This window comes from Bombina bombina, chromosome 9, assembly GCF_027579735.1.
Source record: "Bombina bombina isolate aBomBom1 chromosome 9, aBomBom1.pri, whole genome shotgun sequence".
In the NCBI taxonomy this organism is placed as follows: Eukaryota; Metazoa; Chordata; class Amphibia; order Anura; family Bombinatoridae; genus Bombina; species Bombina bombina.
In genome coordinates this window covers 256,960,987-256,982,662 of record NC_069507.1, presented here as the reverse complement: position 1 = coordinate 256,982,662, position 21,676 = coordinate 256,960,987, and the positions used below count along the sequence as shown (strand labels likewise).

At 41.3% G+C, this 21,676-nt stretch overlaps 1 protein-coding gene across 4 annotated transcripts in view; it reads right to left on the bottom strand.

The window, feature by feature from the left end:
• Nucleotides 1-21,676, bottom strand: part of CLCN1 (chloride voltage-gated channel 1) — a 384,315-nt gene that overhangs the window by 74,867 nt on the left and 287,772 nt on the right. For all 4 annotated transcript variants that reach the window (XM_053692781.1, XM_053692784.1, XM_053692782.1 and 1 more), the window contains 4 exons: nt 14,842-14,967; nt 10,414-10,498; nt 3,186-3,287; nt 1,387-1,471 (listed from right to left, as the gene is read on the bottom strand). In XM_053692781.1, the coding sequence (XP_053548756.1) occupies nt 1,387-1,471; nt 3,186-3,287; nt 10,414-10,498; nt 14,842-14,967 (398 nt within the window). The remainder of the gene's footprint in view (nt 1-1,386; nt 1,472-3,185; nt 3,288-10,413; nt 10,499-14,841; nt 14,968-21,676) is intronic.

Sequence of the window (21,676 nt, the reverse complement as noted above, 5' to 3'; positions counted from 1 at the left end):
GGCAAACCCGACAATTGAATTACCACTCTTCTAGTTTGACGACCTATTGTGGCCAAAACTCATATACTAAGGACTTTAGGTGCAATAACTCAATACATTTAATAATATGTTCATCTAATCCGGGGCTTCAGCAGTTTAACACTGAGGTGTACTGAACATGCCAAATTCCCCAGTCCTAGAAAACCTGGGATGATGTCAAATGTAATACCCACATCCATTTGAAAAAGCAACAAAAAAAACATTTTATAGAAAATAAACTATAAAGACAATGTACAAATATCACAGATTGGAGCTTTTATCTATTTTTTAGATCCCTGGCTTAACCCACCAAGGAGGGATATGAGGACTGTTGAGTTACATTCTTTAAAGGGCCATAATACCCAAATGTTTAAACACTTGAAAGTGATGCAGCATAGCTGTAAAAAGCTGACTAGAAAATATCACCTGAACATCTCTATGTAAAAAAGAAAGATATTTTACCTCAAAAGTTCCTCAGTAGCCACCTCCCATTGTAAAGGATTTCTAAGCAGCATTTTAGTGTGTCTGTCCTGGGACAGCTGAAAGGATTGTAATCGTCATCCAGATGGCTCCATCTTCATCCATTGAGGTACCGGCATCCTATTCAGATTAGGGAAGTTTACCAAGAAATCTCATGAGAGTTAAGTCAAATCTCATGAGATCACAGTAAAAGAGTTCATGACCTCAGCACTGCTGATGCTGATTGACTGCTGTTCATTTCTTCATTTATTTATTTTTTACCTGCCCAGCTGAGTATAACTTTTTACACAGAACTTACTCTGCTGAGCTGAGGAGATTGTGAGGTAAAATATCTTCCTTTTTTACATAGAGATGCTCAGGTGATATTTTCCTGTCAGCTTTTAACAGTTATACTGCATCAGTTTCAAGTGATTTAGCATATGAGTATTATGTCCCTTTAATATTTTGAGCTAGGCTGGTGTGAGCGGCTGGGCACCTTGTGATGCTCAGATGCTTGGCTTGACTATATGCGCCTTATTCACTGTCCCTTGAGTATTGATACAAGATTAATAGCTACCAAACTCAGCAAATCCAACTACTCCAGCCTTCCCCATCCTGTTAAAATCTTAGTAAATCTAGGTCACTATCATTTAGTAAACTCTGTAACAAAAAGGAGTAAAAATAATGAAAACAAATATTGTAATGAAATGTTTCCACAGCTGTGCTTATTAATAGCATAAAATGATATAGTAAATGCAGAGCAAACTATTATTAATGTGTATTTTTTATAAGAGAGGTTGTCTAATATCTTGTAGCATAAAAATAGTGGTTCCCAGGTCATTTAAAATGTAAAGTGAAAATATTGACAGCTGGGCACATTGTCTTATAGAGAGATTAGTATAATCTTACCTCTCCTGCCATAAACTGACCAAAGCCTCTAGGGAAGGTGAGCGTTGCGATACAAAATGTGATAACAGCTGGATAAATCAGACGACTGGTGGATAAAGATAGATAGACAGAGGGACAATGAGAGAGTAAATGGGAGAGAGAGAAAAAGTACAGAATAAGTAATGACCTCAAAGCATTCGTATGCCCTATTATCTCCACTGACCTCCTGTAGCATATTACCTTCTATGTAACTTCTCACACTGACCTCATGCAACACAAGCCACTGACCTCCTGTAGCATATCATCCTCCCCGCATGTAACCCTTCACAATAATCTAGGCAACTCAAGCCACTGACCTCTTGTATAATATCAACCTCGCCCCATGTACCCTTCACAATAATCCCAGGCAACTCAAGCCACTGACCTCTTGTATAATATCAACCTCACCCCATGTAAGCCTTCACACTAACTTCATGCAACTCAAGCCACTGACCACTTGTAGCATATCATCTTCCCCCCATGTAACCCTTCACAATAATCCCAGGCAACTCAAGCCACTGACCTCTAGTATAATATCAACCTCACCCATGTAACCCTGTACACTGACCTCATGCAACTCAAGTCACTGACCACTTCTAGCATATCATCTTCCCCCATGTAACCAGACACACTGACCTCATGCAACTCAATCCACTTACCACTTGTAGCATATCATCTTCCCCCATGTAATCAGACACACTGACCTCATGCAACTCAAGTAACTGACCTCCTGTAGCATATCACTATGCACCATGTAACTTCTTACACTGACCTCATGCAACACAAGCCACTGACCTCTTGTATAATATTATCCTCCTGCCATGTAACCCTTCACAATAATCCCAGGCAATTTAAGCCACTGACCTCTTGTATAATATCAACCTCGCACCATGTAACCCTTCACACTGACCCCATGCAACTCAAGCCACTGACCACTTGTAGCATATCATCTTCCCCCATGTAACTAGACACATTGACCTCATGCAACTCAAGCCACTGACCACTTGTAGCATATCATCTTCCCCCATGTAACCAGACACACTGACCTCATGCAACTCAAGTCACTGACCTCTTAAAGCATATCATCCTCCTCATGTAACCAGACACACTGACCTCATGCAACTCAAGTCACTAACCTCTTAAAGCATATCATCCTCCTCATGTAACCAGACACACTGACCTCATGCAACTGAAGTCACTGACCTCTTAAAGCATATCATCCTCCCCATGTAACCCTTCACACTTTCCTTATGCAACTCGAGCCACTGACACCTTGTAGCATATCATCCTCCCTCATATAGCCCTTCAAACTTACCTTATTCAACTCAAGCCAATGACCTCATGTAAGCACATCACTCCCCATAATACCCTTCACACTTACCTTATTCAACTTAAGGCATGGACCTCTTGTAGCATATCATTCTCCCCATATTACTCTTCACACTTAGCTTATGCAACTCAAGTTACTGACGCCTTGTAGCATATCATCCTCCCCCATCACACTGACCTCATGCAACTCAAGCCAATGACCTCATGTAGCACATCACGCCCCCCATATTACCCTTCACACTTACCCTATGCAACTCAAGTCACTGACCCCTTGTAGCATATCATCCTCCCCCTCACACTGACCAAATGCAACTCAAGCCACTGACCCCTTATAGCATATCATCATCCACTCCATGTACCACAGCAGAGAACAAAGCAGCTGTGGTATTATGAATGGCTTCCCTTCTACATCGGTACTTGCATGGCTTGCCTCTAGATGGCGGTCTACTTACTAACGACTCAGGAAACTGCTCAGAGTTTGGTTTCTACGGATACCCAGCACCACCTGCCGATTTAGGTAAACAAAGAAGGCACCCAAAAATCCACAGCAAATTCTGTAAGGAAAAATGGTTGTTACTGGTGTTCCCAAGTTAACCTGTTTTAACTTTTTACATATAATAATTTGTAGATAAGGGTTTTAGTTATTCAGTCATTTATTCTGCAGTTTCTAGCTTACTTTGTACAGTTGCTGTTGACTGAATGTTGCTGAGCTTTGAGACAGAAGAACAAGGTCCCTGGACTTTGGCAATGGAGCTACCATTAAAGGGATATGAAATCCACATTTGATAAAATCTGTGTGTAGCGGTCTAAATTATTTTCTCAGCCATATCGCATCATTTTACTTAAAAAATTGGTCTGGGGGTTCAGATGAGGGCGACCAATAATACTAGACATGTGCGTTTCGGCTGAATTCATTTTTTGGCCTAATTTCGCCAAATATGGAGATTCGGATGCATCCGCATTTCCGAATTAGCACATCCAGAAAAATTCCAAAAATAAATAAATTAGTTTCCGAATTTTCAGATCCATTATTCATATTCAGAAATTGTTCCTAACTTAAACCGCACATCGCTGACACTAACTCTAAGTCTAAATAATTAAATAAAGATATTAACCCCTAAACCGCCATTCCCCAACATTGCCAACACTAGCTAAACCTTTTATCCCCTAAACCGCACCCCCCCACATCGCCAACACTAACTAAATCTATTAACCCCTAAACCGTACTTCCCCGACATCACAGACACTAACTAAATCACTAAATAAAGCTATTAACCCCTAAACTGCCGTTCCCCGACATCGCCAACACTAACTTAACCTATTAACCCCTAAACCGCCGTTCCAAAACATCATCGACACAAACCAAACATATTAAACCCTAAACCGCCATTTCCAAACATCGCCAACAGAAACTAAACCTATTAACCCCTAACCCGCAGTTCCATGACATCGCTGACACTAACTAAACTTATTAACCCCTAAACCACAGTTCCAAAACATGGCCGACACTAACTAAACTTATTAACCCCTAAACCGCCATTCCCAAACATCCCCAAAATGAACTAAACTTATTAACCCCCAAACCGCCGACGCCCACATCACAACAACCTAAATTAAATTATATTAACCCCAACCCTAACCCGTAACCCTAACCCTTAACCTAACACCCCCTAATTTTAACATAATTAAAATAGAGCTAAAATAAAGTTACAATTATTAACTAAATAATATTTAAAACTAAATACAAACTTACCTGTGAAATAAAACAAACCTAAGCAAGCAACAATATAACTAATAGTTACACTGTAGCTAGCTTAGGTTTTACTTTTATTTCACAGGTAATTTAGTTTTTATTTTAACTAGGAAGACTATTTACTAACTACCTCGTTATTAAAATAAATACAAACTTACCTGTGAAATAAAAGTAAAACCTAACATTACAAAAATAAAAAAACTACCATTACAAAAAATAAAAAACACTAAAATTACAAAAAATAAATAAAAACTACCATTACAAAAAATAACAAACGAAATTATCCAAAACAATAAAAATTATTCCTATTCTAATACCCCGTTTAAAAAAAAAAAACACCCCAAAATAAAAATAAACTAATCTATAATAAACTAACAAGGTCCCTTAAAAGGGCCCTTTGTAGGGCATTGCCCTAAAGTTAACAGCTCTTTTGCTAAAAAAGAAAATCAAACACCCCCTAACAGTATACAAACCCCCACCCCCTAAACCCACAAAATAAAAATAAAGTTATTAAACCTAATCTACACGAAAAGGGCATTTGTATGGGCATTGCCCTTAAAAGGGCATTCAGCTCTTTTACTGCCCATTAAAAATAAAAAAATGGCTATTCTAAAAAAAAACACCCCAAAAAGAAAAAAAAAAAACATTACACAAAATAACACACAAATTATTCAAAATAATAAAAATTATTCCTATTCTAAACCGTTTAAAAAAAAAACACCCCAAAATAAAAGAACCCTAATCTATAATAAACTACAAATAGCCCTTAAAAGGGCCTTTTGTAGGGCATTGCCCTAAAGAAATCAGCTCTTTTGCTACAAAATAAAAGCAAACACCCCCTAACATTACAAACCCTAATCTATAATAAACTACAAATAGCCCTTAAAAGGGCCTTTTGTAGGGCATTGCCCTAAAGAAATCAGCTCTTTTGCTACAAAATAAAAGCAAACACCCCCTAACATTACAAACCCCCACCCCCCAAACCCACAAAATGAAAAAAAACCTAACATTTTTCTTCAGCTCTTTTAAGAGAAGCCCAAACACCAAATCTAAAAAAAAAAAACACCCCAAAAAACCTTTAAAAAAACCTAACACTAACCCCTCTTGTTAGTATTCACAGTTGCTGAAGTCCGGCTTGAACAATCTTCATCCCTGCGGCTCCATCGTCATCCAGACGGCTCCATCTTCATCCATCGAGGGACTGGCATCTTCTTCAACCCTGCGGAGGCAGAGCGGTCGATGCATGGAGGCGGAGGTCCAGGTGGAGGTCCATCTTCGTCCAGGCGGCTCCATCTTCATCCATCGAGGTACCGGTATCTTCTTCATCCCTGCAGAGGCGGTTTAGGGGTTAATAGGTTTTGTTAGTGTCGGCGATGTTGGGGAATGGCGCTTTAGGGGTTAATAACTTTATTTAGTGATTTAGTTAGTGTCGGCTATGTGGGGGGGCTGCGGTTTAGGGGTTAATATGTTTAGGTAGTGTTGGCGATGTGGGGGGACGGCGCTTTAGGGGTTAATAGCTTTATTTAGTGTCGGCGTGGGTGGTGGCTGTGGTGGCGGTTCTACATAATTTTGTTTTGTCATTCGCCGGCATGTTAGTTACGTAAAATTAAATAGTTTTTTTCTGATCCTTTTGTTTTTTCGGATCAATTCTTTATTCATATGCATTATTCTATAACTTAGTTCAGAATAGAATAATGCATATGAAAAAATGGATCCGAAAAAACGAATTGATCCGAAACCGATTTAACGGAACGGAACTAATTTGACTAAACAATTTATTTTTTTAACTAATTGAAAACTAAACAAAACAAAACAAATTTTTCAGCGGCGCACATGTCTAAACAATACTGCAGTGTTTGTGCCTCCAGGAACAAAAGGGGAGCCATATTTTGGGGTGTAAATTCCCTGTTCTCCCATAGACTTTCCCCAGCCAGCTCTGCTCACCTACATGGATACATAATTGTATCAAGCCCTCAGCCTGCAGGTTTAATACCTTTGTAACGCTTTACTGGACACAGACGCTTATGCGATATGGCCAAGAAAATCATTTAGAAAGATAAACTCAGATTTTACCCCACATTTTTTTCTTTCATGATTCAGATAGAGCAGACAATTGTACGCAACTTTCTAATTTACTCCTTTTATCAATTTTTCTATTGTATTTTTAAAAAAAAACAAACAAGAATGTAATCTTAGGAGCCGGGCCTTTTTTGGGTCAGCACCTGTGTAGTAGAGCTTGTTGATTGGTGGCTAAATAAAGATGCCAAGAGAACAAATACAAATTGATAATAGATGTAAATTAAAATCACTGCTCTGGGGGGCGGAGCCGACTGCTGAGGCAACTAGACGTGTGTCTGTGAAGCTCTGGGCCATCAGATATAATTATTGAATTTAAATTGCATACTAAGGGCCCTGACTTCCCTCATTACACACTAGACAGCTAACTTTGTCCATCTTTCAATTAAAGAAATCGAAGATACGCCATTTAGTGAGCTCAGTGCCGATACTCATCTTCAAGCTACGCCACGTGGGGAATCTACGGATATGGAAGCCCTAGAATCATGGGAACAACGCTCTCAACACATACTAGAGTGGCACTTCAAGAGCTTAAAAGAAGACCTAATGTCGCTACTACAAGCCCTTGCACCGCAACTAAGAGATGAGGCTAAGGATACAGATCTTGTATCGTGGGGTGAGAGATGCGCTACATTTGCAGAGAAAATTCAGGAACACTCAGAGATCCTCCCTGACAGGTCTACGCTGTACACTGAGATAGGCGAGCAGGGACGCATGCCGGACCTTTGCCACCTGCTACCCGATCAAGCAGAGCCAGAACTGGAAGAGACACTGTGTTCTCCTGGTGTACGCACACATGATGACATGCTTCCCACGGCCTTACCTAGTCACCATGATCGCCCAGCCCAACTTCAAGCTGTCACTCCAGGAATTAGAGTCCGCTCATCGGAGATTGCTGAGGCATTAGATCCGGACTGGTACATGACCCTGATGCAGCGCGGAAGCCTGGCGCTGAAACAATTACTAGTTAAAGTGACTTTTTCTCAAGAATTGCAGGGACTATACACAATGGGGGTATTGACGGACACTTGCCTTGATACCATGGGCACCGGCTTCTACTTACTACCACATCGAGGTACATCTGCTCAGCAAGTGCTAAGGCATACCCCCCTACAGGGAGCTGAAAATGAGAGAAAGCATAACTTATGCCTCAGAGCTGGAGTGGGCTAAGCTTGACTGTGTTTCAAATATAATTACAGGGGACTAATCTACAGGTCACTGTACAGTTAGTATGGAGGACTGAATCCCATACCGGGATCAGTTATAAGGAGATTTGTTTTACCTTGTAGTCTATAGTGGACTGAGTTCTCCGTATAACATAATCCTCTAATTGCTTAGAATCATAACAGTAGAACCCTGTCTTACCTCAAAGAGCTGTTAGGACACAGTCGTGCATGAAGGCGTTAAAGCTTGAAAACAGACTGCACATGAATATTTAAGCATCTATTTGGAGATTGTATGTTAAATGTAAACTATAGTTGTACCTATATTCCTTGCTAGCATTTGTGCATGTTTATGTGTTAATATGTTGGGTGGCTATGCTTTACCACTTCTTAATGGCTTACCCCTATTCATCTGTTTATATAATACTGGGGGTAATATGTTCTAGGCGAGTGTGAATTGAAAGCCCATTGTCATATACCATCCGCAGCAGGCCTATATTTGCTGCATAGCACATGCTCAGCTACTTTTTGAGTTAGACCATCGTACCTAGATGGGTTATTAGCCTGTACTAACAACACAGATAAAGACAACTAAATTTGGTCTGTGTCGGTCTTATAGATAAGTATTGGTTAATTTCCTTACAAACCCAACTTATTCAGTGTTACAAATTGTACATGTGTACTGCCTAGCCTCTTTCATGAGGTGTCATATGCCAAAATACTTAATCCATATCTAGGGTTAGTGCTACAATGCGATATAAATCACTGATTGTCTACCCTTTCCAGCCCCCTAAGCATAACGTGCTACCCACTATGCATCTTGACTTGTTTTGGCTGTAAATTTAATGGCTACTTTTAATATATTCCCTTAGTTTTATACTTCATAGGCCATTATTTTTACTCTGTTATTATGGGACCTTTCCAGTCATTAACCTATATATACAGCTCGTATCCCCTGTTGACATACCATCTTTGATATCCACATGTATTTCAAGCTACTGAATATCATATGATCCATACCGTCATGTTACCCTGTAGCTAACTTTTCAATAACAACTTTAGAGACCCCGCCATGTCCCTTAAACCAGTGTTTTTCAACCAGTGTGCCGTGGCACACTAGTGTGCCGTGAGAGATCCTCAGGTGTGCCACGGCAGACTAACAACAGTGTGACATATTTTTTAAACTTTGCTTGTTTTTTACTCCCAGTGCAGGGGTAGTTTGTAGGAGGGATGGCATAACAGCGTATTAGGCTACAATGTGTGATTTTTTTAAAATGTTGGGATGGTGGTGTGCCACAGGATTTTTTAATGTAAAAAAGTGTGCCACAGCAAAAAAAAGGTTAAAAATCACTGCCTTAAACTACCCGGTTTCAATTTAGACTTAGTTATATATTTTAGGGTAATCTTTCCTATTTGCGGGATTTCCTACTGGGGTTGTTTATACTGTTTTGCAGTTCAAGTTGTCTATCATGTTATTAACCGCACTAATATTGTTTGCAGGGAATGTCCTATCTCTTGGTATTATTGATCTCATAAAGGTGCCAATTTACCACTAGCTGCCAAGCTTATAGGTCGCATCCAATTTCCATATGGGAGACTCGCAACGTACATGAACCCAGATAACCCTCACTATATACTTCACCACATGTAGCTTGAGAAAGATATCTCCATCAACAATTTGCTTATCCCTTACTTATTTGTTCTAGCCACTTTGTTTAACATACAGCATCTTTCTAGCTTTCCTACCCCATCAAGCCATATAACTACTTCTATGTACCTTCCTAGTAGCCACCTAAACAGTAAGTCACTCCTCATAGAGTCCATCCCTGAAATTATATAATATGACCTCTACCTACTCCCTACATATTACTATTCTGACATATTAGATGGCTCCGCCCCTCATCCCCCCCCCCCCCCTTATTTCACTTTGAGCGGCTCTGGCCCGCTGGACTCCCTTCCCCCCTACTTGACTAACTCGGTCCTAGAGTGACCTACCACATACTATCCCGCACCTGCCCCAATTTTACTAAAATGAATACCTACATAAACCCCTTCTATGGTAGAGTGTGGACCATATTTTCTAAACATAAAATATAAAGCCGAGGTTCCACTATTTCACATATAAACATTTTTTCTCCTTTACTAACATTCTTGTTTTACATGATTAGCAATGGCAATCACACATACCTTTTATTCGTCGCAAATGTTTTCATTTCCATAAAAGAGGTTTGCATACTGGATATAGCAGCATATTCCATGACTATTGCACTCACCTTCTCCCAAAGACATAGAATTTATGCTAAGAGCTGTTACCTTTCTAATTCATGGCTATGTTTATGCCCTAAGAATGTAATGTACTTTGCAGTACCAGGTTGTCAGTGTTTTCAGATGAAAATGTTTTGTATCATTTCTTAGAACCTCAATAAAAATATATTTAAAAAAAAAAATACTGCTCTATTCTCTATCTGAATTATGAAATAAAAAAATGTGGGTTTCATATCCCTTTAACAGGAAAACTTATGACACTAAAGCATTTTTTAGCTCCTTTAGATTCATATTCTTAAGGCAGTGGGAGTAACTAGCAGATCACCCCCCGTATTCACACATTTTTACCAAGAACAATTAAAATAATGTGAAGAAATGTACAGTGTACTCACAACCTAGCTGTGCGCCTGAGACGGGACTTACCCAATCACAGCAAAAGCCGGCAGCTCCTGAAGATCAAAGGGAAATTCCATGCGAAAATTTGTGCGAAAAAGTGCAGTGATCGTAACTGCAAGAAACAAACTGTATCAGTGTGTGAATTTGTTATACAGAACCCTAAAAAGAAATACACTGAAGGGTTAATGCCCCGGGACCTTGCAGGTAGAAGGGTTAATGCCCCAGGACCTTGCAGTTAGAAGGGTTAATGCCCCAGGACCTTGCCGGTAGAAGGATTAATGCCCCAGGACCTTGCAGGTAGAAGGGTTAATGCCCCGGGACCTTGCAGGTAGAAGGGTTAATGTCCCGGGACCTTGCAGGTAGAAGGGTTAATGCCCCAGGACCTTGCAGGTAGAAGGGTTAATGCCCCAGGACCTTGCAGGTAGAAGGGTTAATGTCCCGGGACCTTTCAGGTAGAAGGGTTAATGCCCCGGGACCTTGCAGGTAGAAGGGTTAATGCCCCGGAACCTTGCAGGTAGAAGGGTTAATGCCCAGGGACCTTGCAGGTAGAAGGGTTAATGCCCCGGGACCTTGCAGGTAGAACGGTTAATGCCCCAGGACCTTGCAGGTAGAAGGGTTAATGCCCCAGGACCTTGCAAGTAGAAGGGTTAATGTCCCGGGACCTTTCAGGTAGAAGGGTTAATGCCCCGGGACCTTGCAGGTAGAAGGGTTAATGCCCCGGAACCTTGCAGGTAGAAGGGTTAATGCCCAGGGACCTTGCAGGTAGAAGGGTTAATGCCCCGGGACCTTGCAGGTAGAAGGGTTAACGCCCCAGGACCTTGCAGGTCGAAGGGTTAATGCCCTGGGGACCTTGCAGGTAGAAGGGTTAATGCCCCGGGACCTTGCAGGTAGATGGGTTAATGCCCCGGGACCTTGCAGATAGAAGGGTTAATGCCCCGGGACCTTGCAGGTAGAAGGGTTAATGCCCCGGGACCTTGCCGGTAGAAGCGTTAATGCCCCTGGACCTTGCAGGCAGAAGGGTTAATGCCCGGGACATTGCAGGCAGAAGGGTTAATGCCCCGGGACCTTGCAGGTAGAAGGGTTAATGCCCCGGGACCTTGCAGGTAGAAGGGTTAATGCCCCGGGACCTTGCAGATAGAAGGGTTAATGCCCCGGGACCTTGCAGGTAGAAGGGTTAATGCCCCGGGACCTTGCAGGTAGAAGGGTTAATGCCCCGGGACCTTGCAGGCAGAAGGGTTAATGCCCCGGGACCTTGCAGGCAGAAGGGTTAATGCCCCGGGACTTTGCAGGTAGAAGGGTTAATGCCCCGGGACCTTGCAGGCAGAAGGGTTAATGCCCCGGGACCTTGCAGGTAGAAGGGTTAATGCCCCGGGACCTTGCAGGCAGAAGGGTTAATGCCCCGGGACCTTGCAGGTAGAAGGGTTAATGCCCTGGGACCTTGCAGGTAGAAGGGTTAATGCCCCGGGACCTTGCAGGTAGAAGGGTTAATGCCCCGGGACCTTGCAGGCAGAAGGGTTAATGCCCCTGGACCTTGCAGGCAGAAGGGTTAATGCCCGGGACCTTGCAGGCAGAAGGGTTAATGGCCTGGGACCTTGCAGATAGAAGGGTTAATGCCCCGGGACCTTGCAGGTAGAAGGGTTAATGCCCCGGGACCTTGCAGGTAGAAGGGTTACTGCCCCGGGATCTTGCAGGCAGAAGGGTTAATGCCCCGGGATCTTGCAGGTAGAAGGGTTAATGCCCCGGGACCTTGCAGGTAGAAGGGTTAATGCCCCTGGACCTTGCAGGCAGAAGAGTTAATGCCCGGGACCTTGCAGGCAGAAGGGTTAATGCCCCGAGACCTTGCAGGTAGAAGGGTTAATGCCCCGGGACCTTGCAGGTAGAAGGGTTAATGTCCGGGACCTTGCAGGCAGAAGGGTTAATGCCCCAGGACCTTGCAGGTAGAAGGGTTAATGCCCCGGGACCTTGCAGGCAGAAGGGTTTACACAAACAGCTAATTATTGTTAAACATCTTTCCAAGTTACTGCTATTAACTAATTTGCTTAATTATTTTCTTATCCTTTGCTCAAGGAGCAGCAATGCACTACTGGGAGTTAGCTGAACCCACTGGGGGAGCCAATCACACAATGCATATATGTGCATCCACCAATCAGCAGCTCCTGAGCCTACCTAAGTATAATTTTCAACAAAGGACATCAAAAGAACAAATTAGACAATAGAAGTAAGTTGGATAGTTGTTTAGAATCACATAATCACATAAAAAAATGTTTTATTAACAAATCATTTAAAGGCACATGAGTCGTAATTAAATATTTATGGATCAGATGCAGTTTTAAAGGGACATGAAACCCAAAAAATTTCTTTCACGATTCAGACAAAGAATAAACCTTTAAACACCTTTCCAGTTTACTCCTATTATCTAATTTGCATCATTCTCTTGGTATTCTTTGTTGGAGAAGCAGCAATGCACTACTGGAAGTTAATGGAATTAATTCAGTGAGCCAATAACATGAGGCATATATGTGCAGCCACCAATCAACAGCTCCTAAACCTACCTAGGTATCCTTTTTTTAACAAAGAATACCAAGAGAACAAAACAAATTTGATAATAGAAGTAAATATAAAATCACCTGCTCTATCTGAAAGAAAAATTGGGTTTTATGTCCCTTTAAAGGGACAGTCTAGTTAAAATTAAACTTTCATGATTTAGATAGGGAATGATATTTTAAACAACTTTCCAATTTACTTTTATCATCAACTTCGCTTTGTACTTTTGGGGGCCGAATTATCAAGCTCTGAATAGCCCCTGTCTCTGCGCGAGTCTTCAGATTGGCCGCAAATCTGCAAGGGACAGCATTGCACAAGCAGTTCACAAGAACTGCTTGTGTAATGATAAATGCCGACAGTGTATGTGTGCTACATTGTATCATGTCCACTCGCACTTTCATAAATCAGCTCCTTGGTATTCTTTGTTGAAAGATAAACCCAGTTAGGCTCATATACTAATTTCTAATCCCTTAAAGGCCACCTCTTATCTCAGGGCATTTTGACAGTTTATCACAGCTAGACAGCGCTAGTTTATGTGTTTCAAAAAAGATAACATTGTGCTCACTCCTGTGGAGTTATTTATGAGTCAGCAAAGATTGGCTAAAATGCAAGTCTGTAAAAAGCTCTGAGACAAGGGGCAGTCTGCAGAGGCTTAGATACAAGGCAGTCACAGAGGTAAAAAGTGTATTAATATAACAGTGTTTGTTATGCAAAACTGGGGAATGGTAAATAAAGGGATTATCTATCTTTTTTTAAACATTAAAAACTCTGGAGTTGACTGTCCCTTTAATGGGACAGTAAAGTTATAATTGGACATTCATGATTTAGATAGAGAATACAATTTTAAACAACTTTCCAATTTACTTATATTATTTAATTTGCTTCCTTCTCTTGTTATCCTTTGCTGAAAGGTTTATCTAGGGAAGCTCAGGAGCAGCAAATAACCTAGGTTGTAGCTGCTGATAGGTGGCTACATATATAAAATTGTGTGAGAGTCGTATGACTAGAGCGCTGATTGGAGAACTGTTGAAACTGTTAGCTCACAATTTTTTTTTATTGAATGTAGACCAGTAATTGTTATCTGGGAGGAAGAGACTTGGGGGTAGATTTACTAAGTGCCGGGTGGACATGATTTACTTTAGCGAATCATGTGCGCCCGTCATCACTAAATGCCAGCAGCATACTCTGTCAGTATTTAACATTGCACAAGCAGGGGGTGTCAATCATCCCAATCGTATCGGATGGGGATAATTGCAGTCAGACAAGTTAAGGAGCAGCGGTCTTATGACCGCTGCTTCTTAACTTAAGTTTCCGGTGAAGAAAGCAGCCTCCGCTGCCCGTTAAATCTAGCCCAATATGTTAGAAAGCACCTGCAAAATAAAAAATCCCTGAAGCAAACTGGATTAAAAGTACCCCAAAATCACATAACAATAGATTCATTCTGACTGCCACCCCCTTATGTTATAGACACCTGCAAAGTTTTACGCGACTTCCTGGCACAAAGAGGATTGCCAGATGTTCTCCATACTAGACCATCTGTGGGACAATGGTCAGTGGCGTCACACAATGCCCCCCCAATGCCTTAACTCTTGATCCGTCAGTGCATATTTTTCACAAATGAGCAGTCATTTCACCCCTTGGCTGCCAGTAACTCATGTAAACAATAGTGATTTGACCCTCTTGACCGCCCATCATTTATTTCTGCTCTCCATTCGGAGCTTGATAAATGGGCCTCAGAGTCTAAAAAAAAGACGCAATATTTAAGTGTTCAGTATTTTTGTGAAGATTTTACTGGGCAGCCTGCTAAAATACTGGACTGACCAATCGAATACTGGCAACCTTAGGCACACGGCGGGTTAAACTGCAGTGACAAAGCATGAGAAAGGTCAGGTACACGCTAATCTTACTCACCTGCATCTTTGTTCCACACGGCGAGAACTCGGAAGATAAAGGCACTAAATGTTGCTGCGAAGAAGCCTCGCCAATAATTCCTCACCGCAAAATAAGATGATGTCACTTCAATGCTGAACAACACACCTGTGCAATGAGACATCACAGGAAACCAATGACAACTTCACAAACAACACACCTGTGCAACGAGACGTCACAGGAACATAATGACAACTTCACAAACAACACACCTGTGCAACGAGACATCACAGGAACACAATGACAACTTCACAAACAACACACCTGTGCAACGAGACATCACAGGAACACAATGACAACTTCACAAACAACACACCTGTGCAACGAGACATCACAGGAACACAATGACAACTTCACAAACAACACACCTGTGCAACGAGACGTCAAAGGAACACAATGACAACTTCACAAACAACACACCTGTGCAACGAGACGTCACAGGAACACAATAACAACTTCACAAACAACACACCTGTGCAACGAGACGTCACAGGAACACAATGACAACTTCACAAACAACACACCTGTGCAACGAGACGTCACAGGAACACAATAACAACTTCACAAACAACACACCTGTGCAACGAGACTTCACAGGAACACAATAACAACTTCACAAACAACACACCTGTGTAACGAGACATCACAGGAACACAATGACAGCTTCACAAACAACACACCTGTGCAACGAGACATCACAGGAACACAATGACAACTTCACAAACAATACACCTGTGCAACGAGACGTCACAGGAACACAATAACAACTTCACAAACAACACACCTGTGCAACGAGACGTCAAAGGAACACAATGACAACTTCACAAACAACACACCTGTGCAACAAGACGTCACAGGAACACAATGACAACTTCACAAACAACACACCTGTGCAACGAGACGTCAAAGGAACACAATGACAACTTCACAAACAACACACCTGTGCAACAAGACGTCACAGGAACACAATGACAACTTCACAAACAACATACCTGTGCAACGAGACGTCACAGGAACACAATGAAAACTTCACAAACAACACACCTGTGCAACGAGACATCACAGGAACACAATAACAACTTCCCAAACAACACACCTGTGCAACGAGACGTCAAAGGAACACAATGACAACTTCACAAACAACACACCTGTGCAACGAGACATCACAGGAACACAATAACAACTTCACAAACAACACACCTGTGCAACGAGACATCACAGGAACACAATGACAACTTCACAAACAACACACCTGTGCAACGAGACATCACAGGAACACAATGACAACTTCACAAACAACACACCTGTGCAACGAGACATCACAGGAACACAATGACAACTTCACAAACAACACACCTGTGCAACGAGACATCACAGGAACACAATGACAACTTCACAAACAACACACCTGTGCAACGAGACGTCACAGGAACACAATGACAACTTCACAAACAACACACCTGTGCAACAAGACGTCACAGGAACACAATGAAAACTTCACAAACAACACACCTGTGCAACGAGACGTCAAAGGAACACAATGACAACTTCACAAACAACACACCTGTGCAATGAGACGTCACAGGAACACAATAACAACTTCACAAACAACACACCTGTGCAACGAGACGTCACAGGAACACAATGACAGCTTCACAAACAACACACCTGTGCAACGAGACGTCACAGGAACACAATAACAACTTCACAAACAACACACCTGTGCAACGAGACGTCAAAGGAACACAATGACAACTTCCCAAACAACACACCTGTGCAACGAGACATCACAGGAACACAATGACAACTTCACAAACAACACACCTGTGCAACGAGACTTCACAGGAACACAATGACAACTTCACAAACAACACACCTGTGCAACAAGACGTCACAGGAACACAATGAAAACTTCACAAACAACACACCTGTGCAATGAGACGTCACAGGAACACAATGACAACTTCACAAACAACACACCTGTGCAACGAGACTTCACAGGAACACAATGACAACTTCACAAACAACACACCTGTGCAACAAGACGTCACAGGAACACAATGACAACTTCACAAACAACACACCTGTGCAATGAGACGTCACAGGAACACAATGACAACTTCACAAACAACACACCTGTGCAACGAGACTTCACAGGAACACAATGACAACTTCACAAACAACACACCTGTGCAATGAGACGTCACAAGAACACAATGACAGCTTTACAAACAACACACCTGTGCAATGAGACGTCACAAGAACACAATGACAGCTTTACAAACAACACACCTGTGCAACGAGACTTCACAGGAACACAATGACAACTTCACAAACAACACACCTGTGCAACGAGACTTCACAGGAACACAATGACAACTTCACAAACAACACACCTGTGCAACGAGACTTCACAGGAACACAATGACAACTTCACAAACAACACACCTGTGCAACGAGACTTCACAGGAACACAATGACAACTTCACAAACAACACACCTGTGCAATGAGACGTCACAAGAACACAATGACAGCTTTACAAACAACACACCTGTGCAACGAGACTTCAGAGGAACACAATGACAACTTCACAAACAACACACCTGTGCAATGAGACTTCACAGGAACACAATAACAACTTCACAAACAACACACCTGTGCAATGAGACTTCACAGGAACACAATAACAACTTCACAAACAACACACCTGTGCAACGAGAAGTCACAGGAACACAATGACAACTTCACAAACAACACACCTGTGCAACGAGAAGTCACAGGAACACAATGACAACTTCACAAACAACACACCTGTGCAATGAGAAGTCACAGGAATACAATAACAACTTCACAAACAACACACCTGTGCAACGAGAAGTCACAGGAACACAATGACAACTTCACAAACAACACACCTGTGCAACGAGAAGTCACAGGAACACAATGACAACTTCACAAACAACACACCTGTGCAACGAGAAGTCACAGGAATACAATAACAACTTCACAAACAACACACCTGTGCAATGAGACTTCACAGGAACACAATAACAACTTCACAAACAACACACCTGTGCAACGAGAAGTCACAGGAACACAATGACAACTTCACAAACAACACACCTGTGCAACGAGAAGTCACAGGAACACAATGACAACTTCACAAACAACACACCTGTGCAACGAGAAGTCACAGGAATACAATAACAACTTCACAAACAACACACCTGTGCAATGAGACGTCACAGGAACACAATGGCAACTTCACAAACAACACACCTGTGCAACGAGACTTCACAGGAACACAATGACAACTTCACAAACAACACACCTGTGCAACAAGACGTCACAGGAACACAATGACAACTTCACAAACAACACACCTGTGCAACAAGACGTCACAGGAACACAATGACAACTTCACATAGGGGACAGACAGGAATATCTGTAGGATGCAACACCGTGATATACAGTAGCACATTGTGTTCCTATATGGGCATAATATTATATATATATTGTGTTTGTGCAGTGTCTTAATATGTACTTATGCAAGCAGGCTACACATTATGTGATAATTGCAGAGCTGTCAAAAGTTCAGTATTAAACAGACACTATTTCAAATTGCTGTGAATTCAAATCTATTACAAAAATCTATGGGACAGATTACGAGTGGCACGCTAAATGTTCCGTGCAAGCGATATCGGGTTTATCGCAACTGTTTTCAGAGCTCTGGTTAATTGTTACGCAAGACAAAAAAGTTGCACAAAACACATAAAAAAATTAACAGTACTTTTACACTCATAATAACGCTATATAATAAAAAATATAAAAAAAATAATTGAAATAAAAAGTTATAAGGGTTTAAAGATATGAGGTCTCAGGTGTTAGAGAGAAAAAAGAACTGCAAAAGGCTTTAAAATAGAGATACATCCATATACATGTCTAAATAAATATAAATATATATATATATATATATATATATATATATATATATAAATAAATATGTGCACACATCTATATATATATATATATATATATATACTGTATATATACGTGTGAGTGAGTGTGTGTGTGCATTTGTGTTTTTACAGACATATACTGGATATACACATATAAACACATAAATACATACGTACACACACACACATATATATATATATAAGTGCATTGAGCCCTTTGCAGTCAAGTAGATGAAAACATGAAAAAGCATATTTATGATGCAATATATGTTTAATAAAATGTTTAACTGTGTACGTACTGCAAATATTTCACATTACAATGTTCTGCAGATAGGGGAATATGTTTTATATATTTTTAAATCTATATTCCTAAATATCTCTATATATCTATAGCTATAGGTATATTGGTATAGATATATAGTTTACCCAAAACAAACATCAGATATAAATATGTATAAATAGAACATATTCTGCTATGTGAAGAACTTTGGAATGTGGAATATTTTCATGTTGGTTAGCACACTTGAGAATTTGCAATTGGGTTTGTGTGCAAATAGGGTGTTAGATTTTTCTTCCACTATTCTTGCTCCATTGACTTCTATGGGGGTATACGTTAAGAGACTGCAATATTCTAGGTTTGGCTTTTTCTGTGCATCGGTTTAGCACCACTTGTAATACACGTGCTACCTGACGCGCACAAAAAGCTTACTTCTAGCACAGTTAACGCATGATCAGAATCATAAAATATTGCTCACTCGTAATCTCGCCCTATATGGTGCCATGAAGGAGTGGTACAGTTCCTGCAGCATTTCTTCTGGTGGTTGCCATATACGGTACCAGCATAAAAACAATCAAATTCTCATTGTGTTAACCGCTGGGATTGTAAAATCACTGCCATATGTGTTACAGAAAGTCACAAGGGGTAATGGCACTGCTCTTTGTGTATTACTAAAGGTGTACATTAGGGTTACCACTTGTTTTCCTGTGTGTGCTACTGTCAGCCAAATGGGGATAGATAAAATAAAAGCTTTGAGTCTATTGCTAGCAAATGGGGTGACATTACTGCTTTGTCTCTGTATGTTACTGTATGTAGTTACTTCTGAAGTTGTTGTGTGTAGTTACCCTGTGTAGTTATCTTTTGTAGTTAGTTGTTGTATGAAGTCACTTTATGTAGCTACCTTATGTAGTTACTATGAGGCCAATTTAACAAATGTCTTGCGGACCTGATCCGACAGTGCGGATCATGTCCGCAAGACATCGCTGAATGCGGAGAGCAATATGCTCTCCGTATTCAGCATTGCACCAGCAGTTCACAAGAGCTGCTGGTGCAACGCCGCCCCCTGCAGACTCGCGGCCAATGGGCCGCCAGCAGGGGGTGTCAATCAACCCGATCGTACTCGATCGGGTTGAATTCCGGCGATTCCTGTCCGCCTGTTCAGAGCAGGCGGACAGGGTTATGGAGCAGAGGTCTTTGCGACCGCTGCTCCATAACTTGTGTTTCTGGTGAGTCTGAAGACTCGCCAGAAACACGGGCCGTCAAGCTCCGTTCAGAGCTTGATAGATAGGCCCCTATATGTAGTTACTGAATGTAGTGACAATATGTAGTTACTATGTGCAGTGACTGTATATTGTCACTATGTGTAGTCACAGGATGTTGTCACTGGATGTAGTTACTATATGTAGTTACTGAATGTAGTCACTGTATGTAGTTACTATATGTAGTTACTGAATTATTACGAGGTGGAGTTACCTTATTTACACCTGGATTACAAGTTTTGCGCTAAACAGGATGCGAAACTAATGCCAAAAAAGTTGCATTATTTCACTATACATAGCACTGCCATTACGAGTTACTGAAAAGCCTCCTTGTGCGTGTGATATGGTTAAGCTCCATACCACACAAAATCCAAGGGCTGATTTGACGTGCTTGTGCATGCTTTTCCCCATAGACATCAATAGGGAGAGAGTGTTAGAAAAAACACCTGAAGTGCGGAATGAAAAATCTCTGTAACGCAACCCCATTGACGCCCCCAACATTGTCGACACTATGATGAAGTTATTAATCCCTATTCCGCCGCTCCCCAACTTCGCCGACACTATAATAAAGTTATTAACCCCTATTACGCCGCTCCCTGACACTATAATAATGTTATTAACCCCAATACCGCCGCTCCCCGACATCGCTGACACTAATAAAAGCTATTAACGCCTAATCCGCCGCTCCCCGACATCGCCGACACTATAATAAACCCATTAACCCCTAAACCTCCGGCCTCCCACATTGCCACCACTATATAAACCTATTAACCCCTAAACCTCCTGCCTCCCACATCACCGCCACTAAATAAACCTATTAACCCCTAAACCGCCGCCCCCCCCACATCGCATAACACTAAACTAAATAGTTATAACTATATTTAAATAAATAAAAACTTACCTGTGAAAATAAACCTAAGTTTAAACTATAAATTAACCTAACATAACTATTATAATAAAATAAAAAAATACTACCAATTAAAAAATCTAAATTACAAATTTAAAAAAACATAACACTATGAAAAAAAATAAAAAATCTAAAATTAACACTAAATTACGAAAAATAAAAAACACTAACGCCTAGATTTAGAGTTGGGCGGTAGCTGTGAAAACCAGCGTTAGAGGCTCCTAACGCTGGTTTTTACCGCCCGCTGGTATTTGGAGTCAGTCAGGAAAGGGTCTAACGCTCACTTTCCAGCCGCGACTTTTCCATACCACAGATCCCCCTACGCCATTTGCGTATCCTATCTTTTCAATGGGATCTTTCTAACGCCGGTATTTAGAGTCGTGGCTGAAGTGAGCGTTAGAAATCTAACGACCA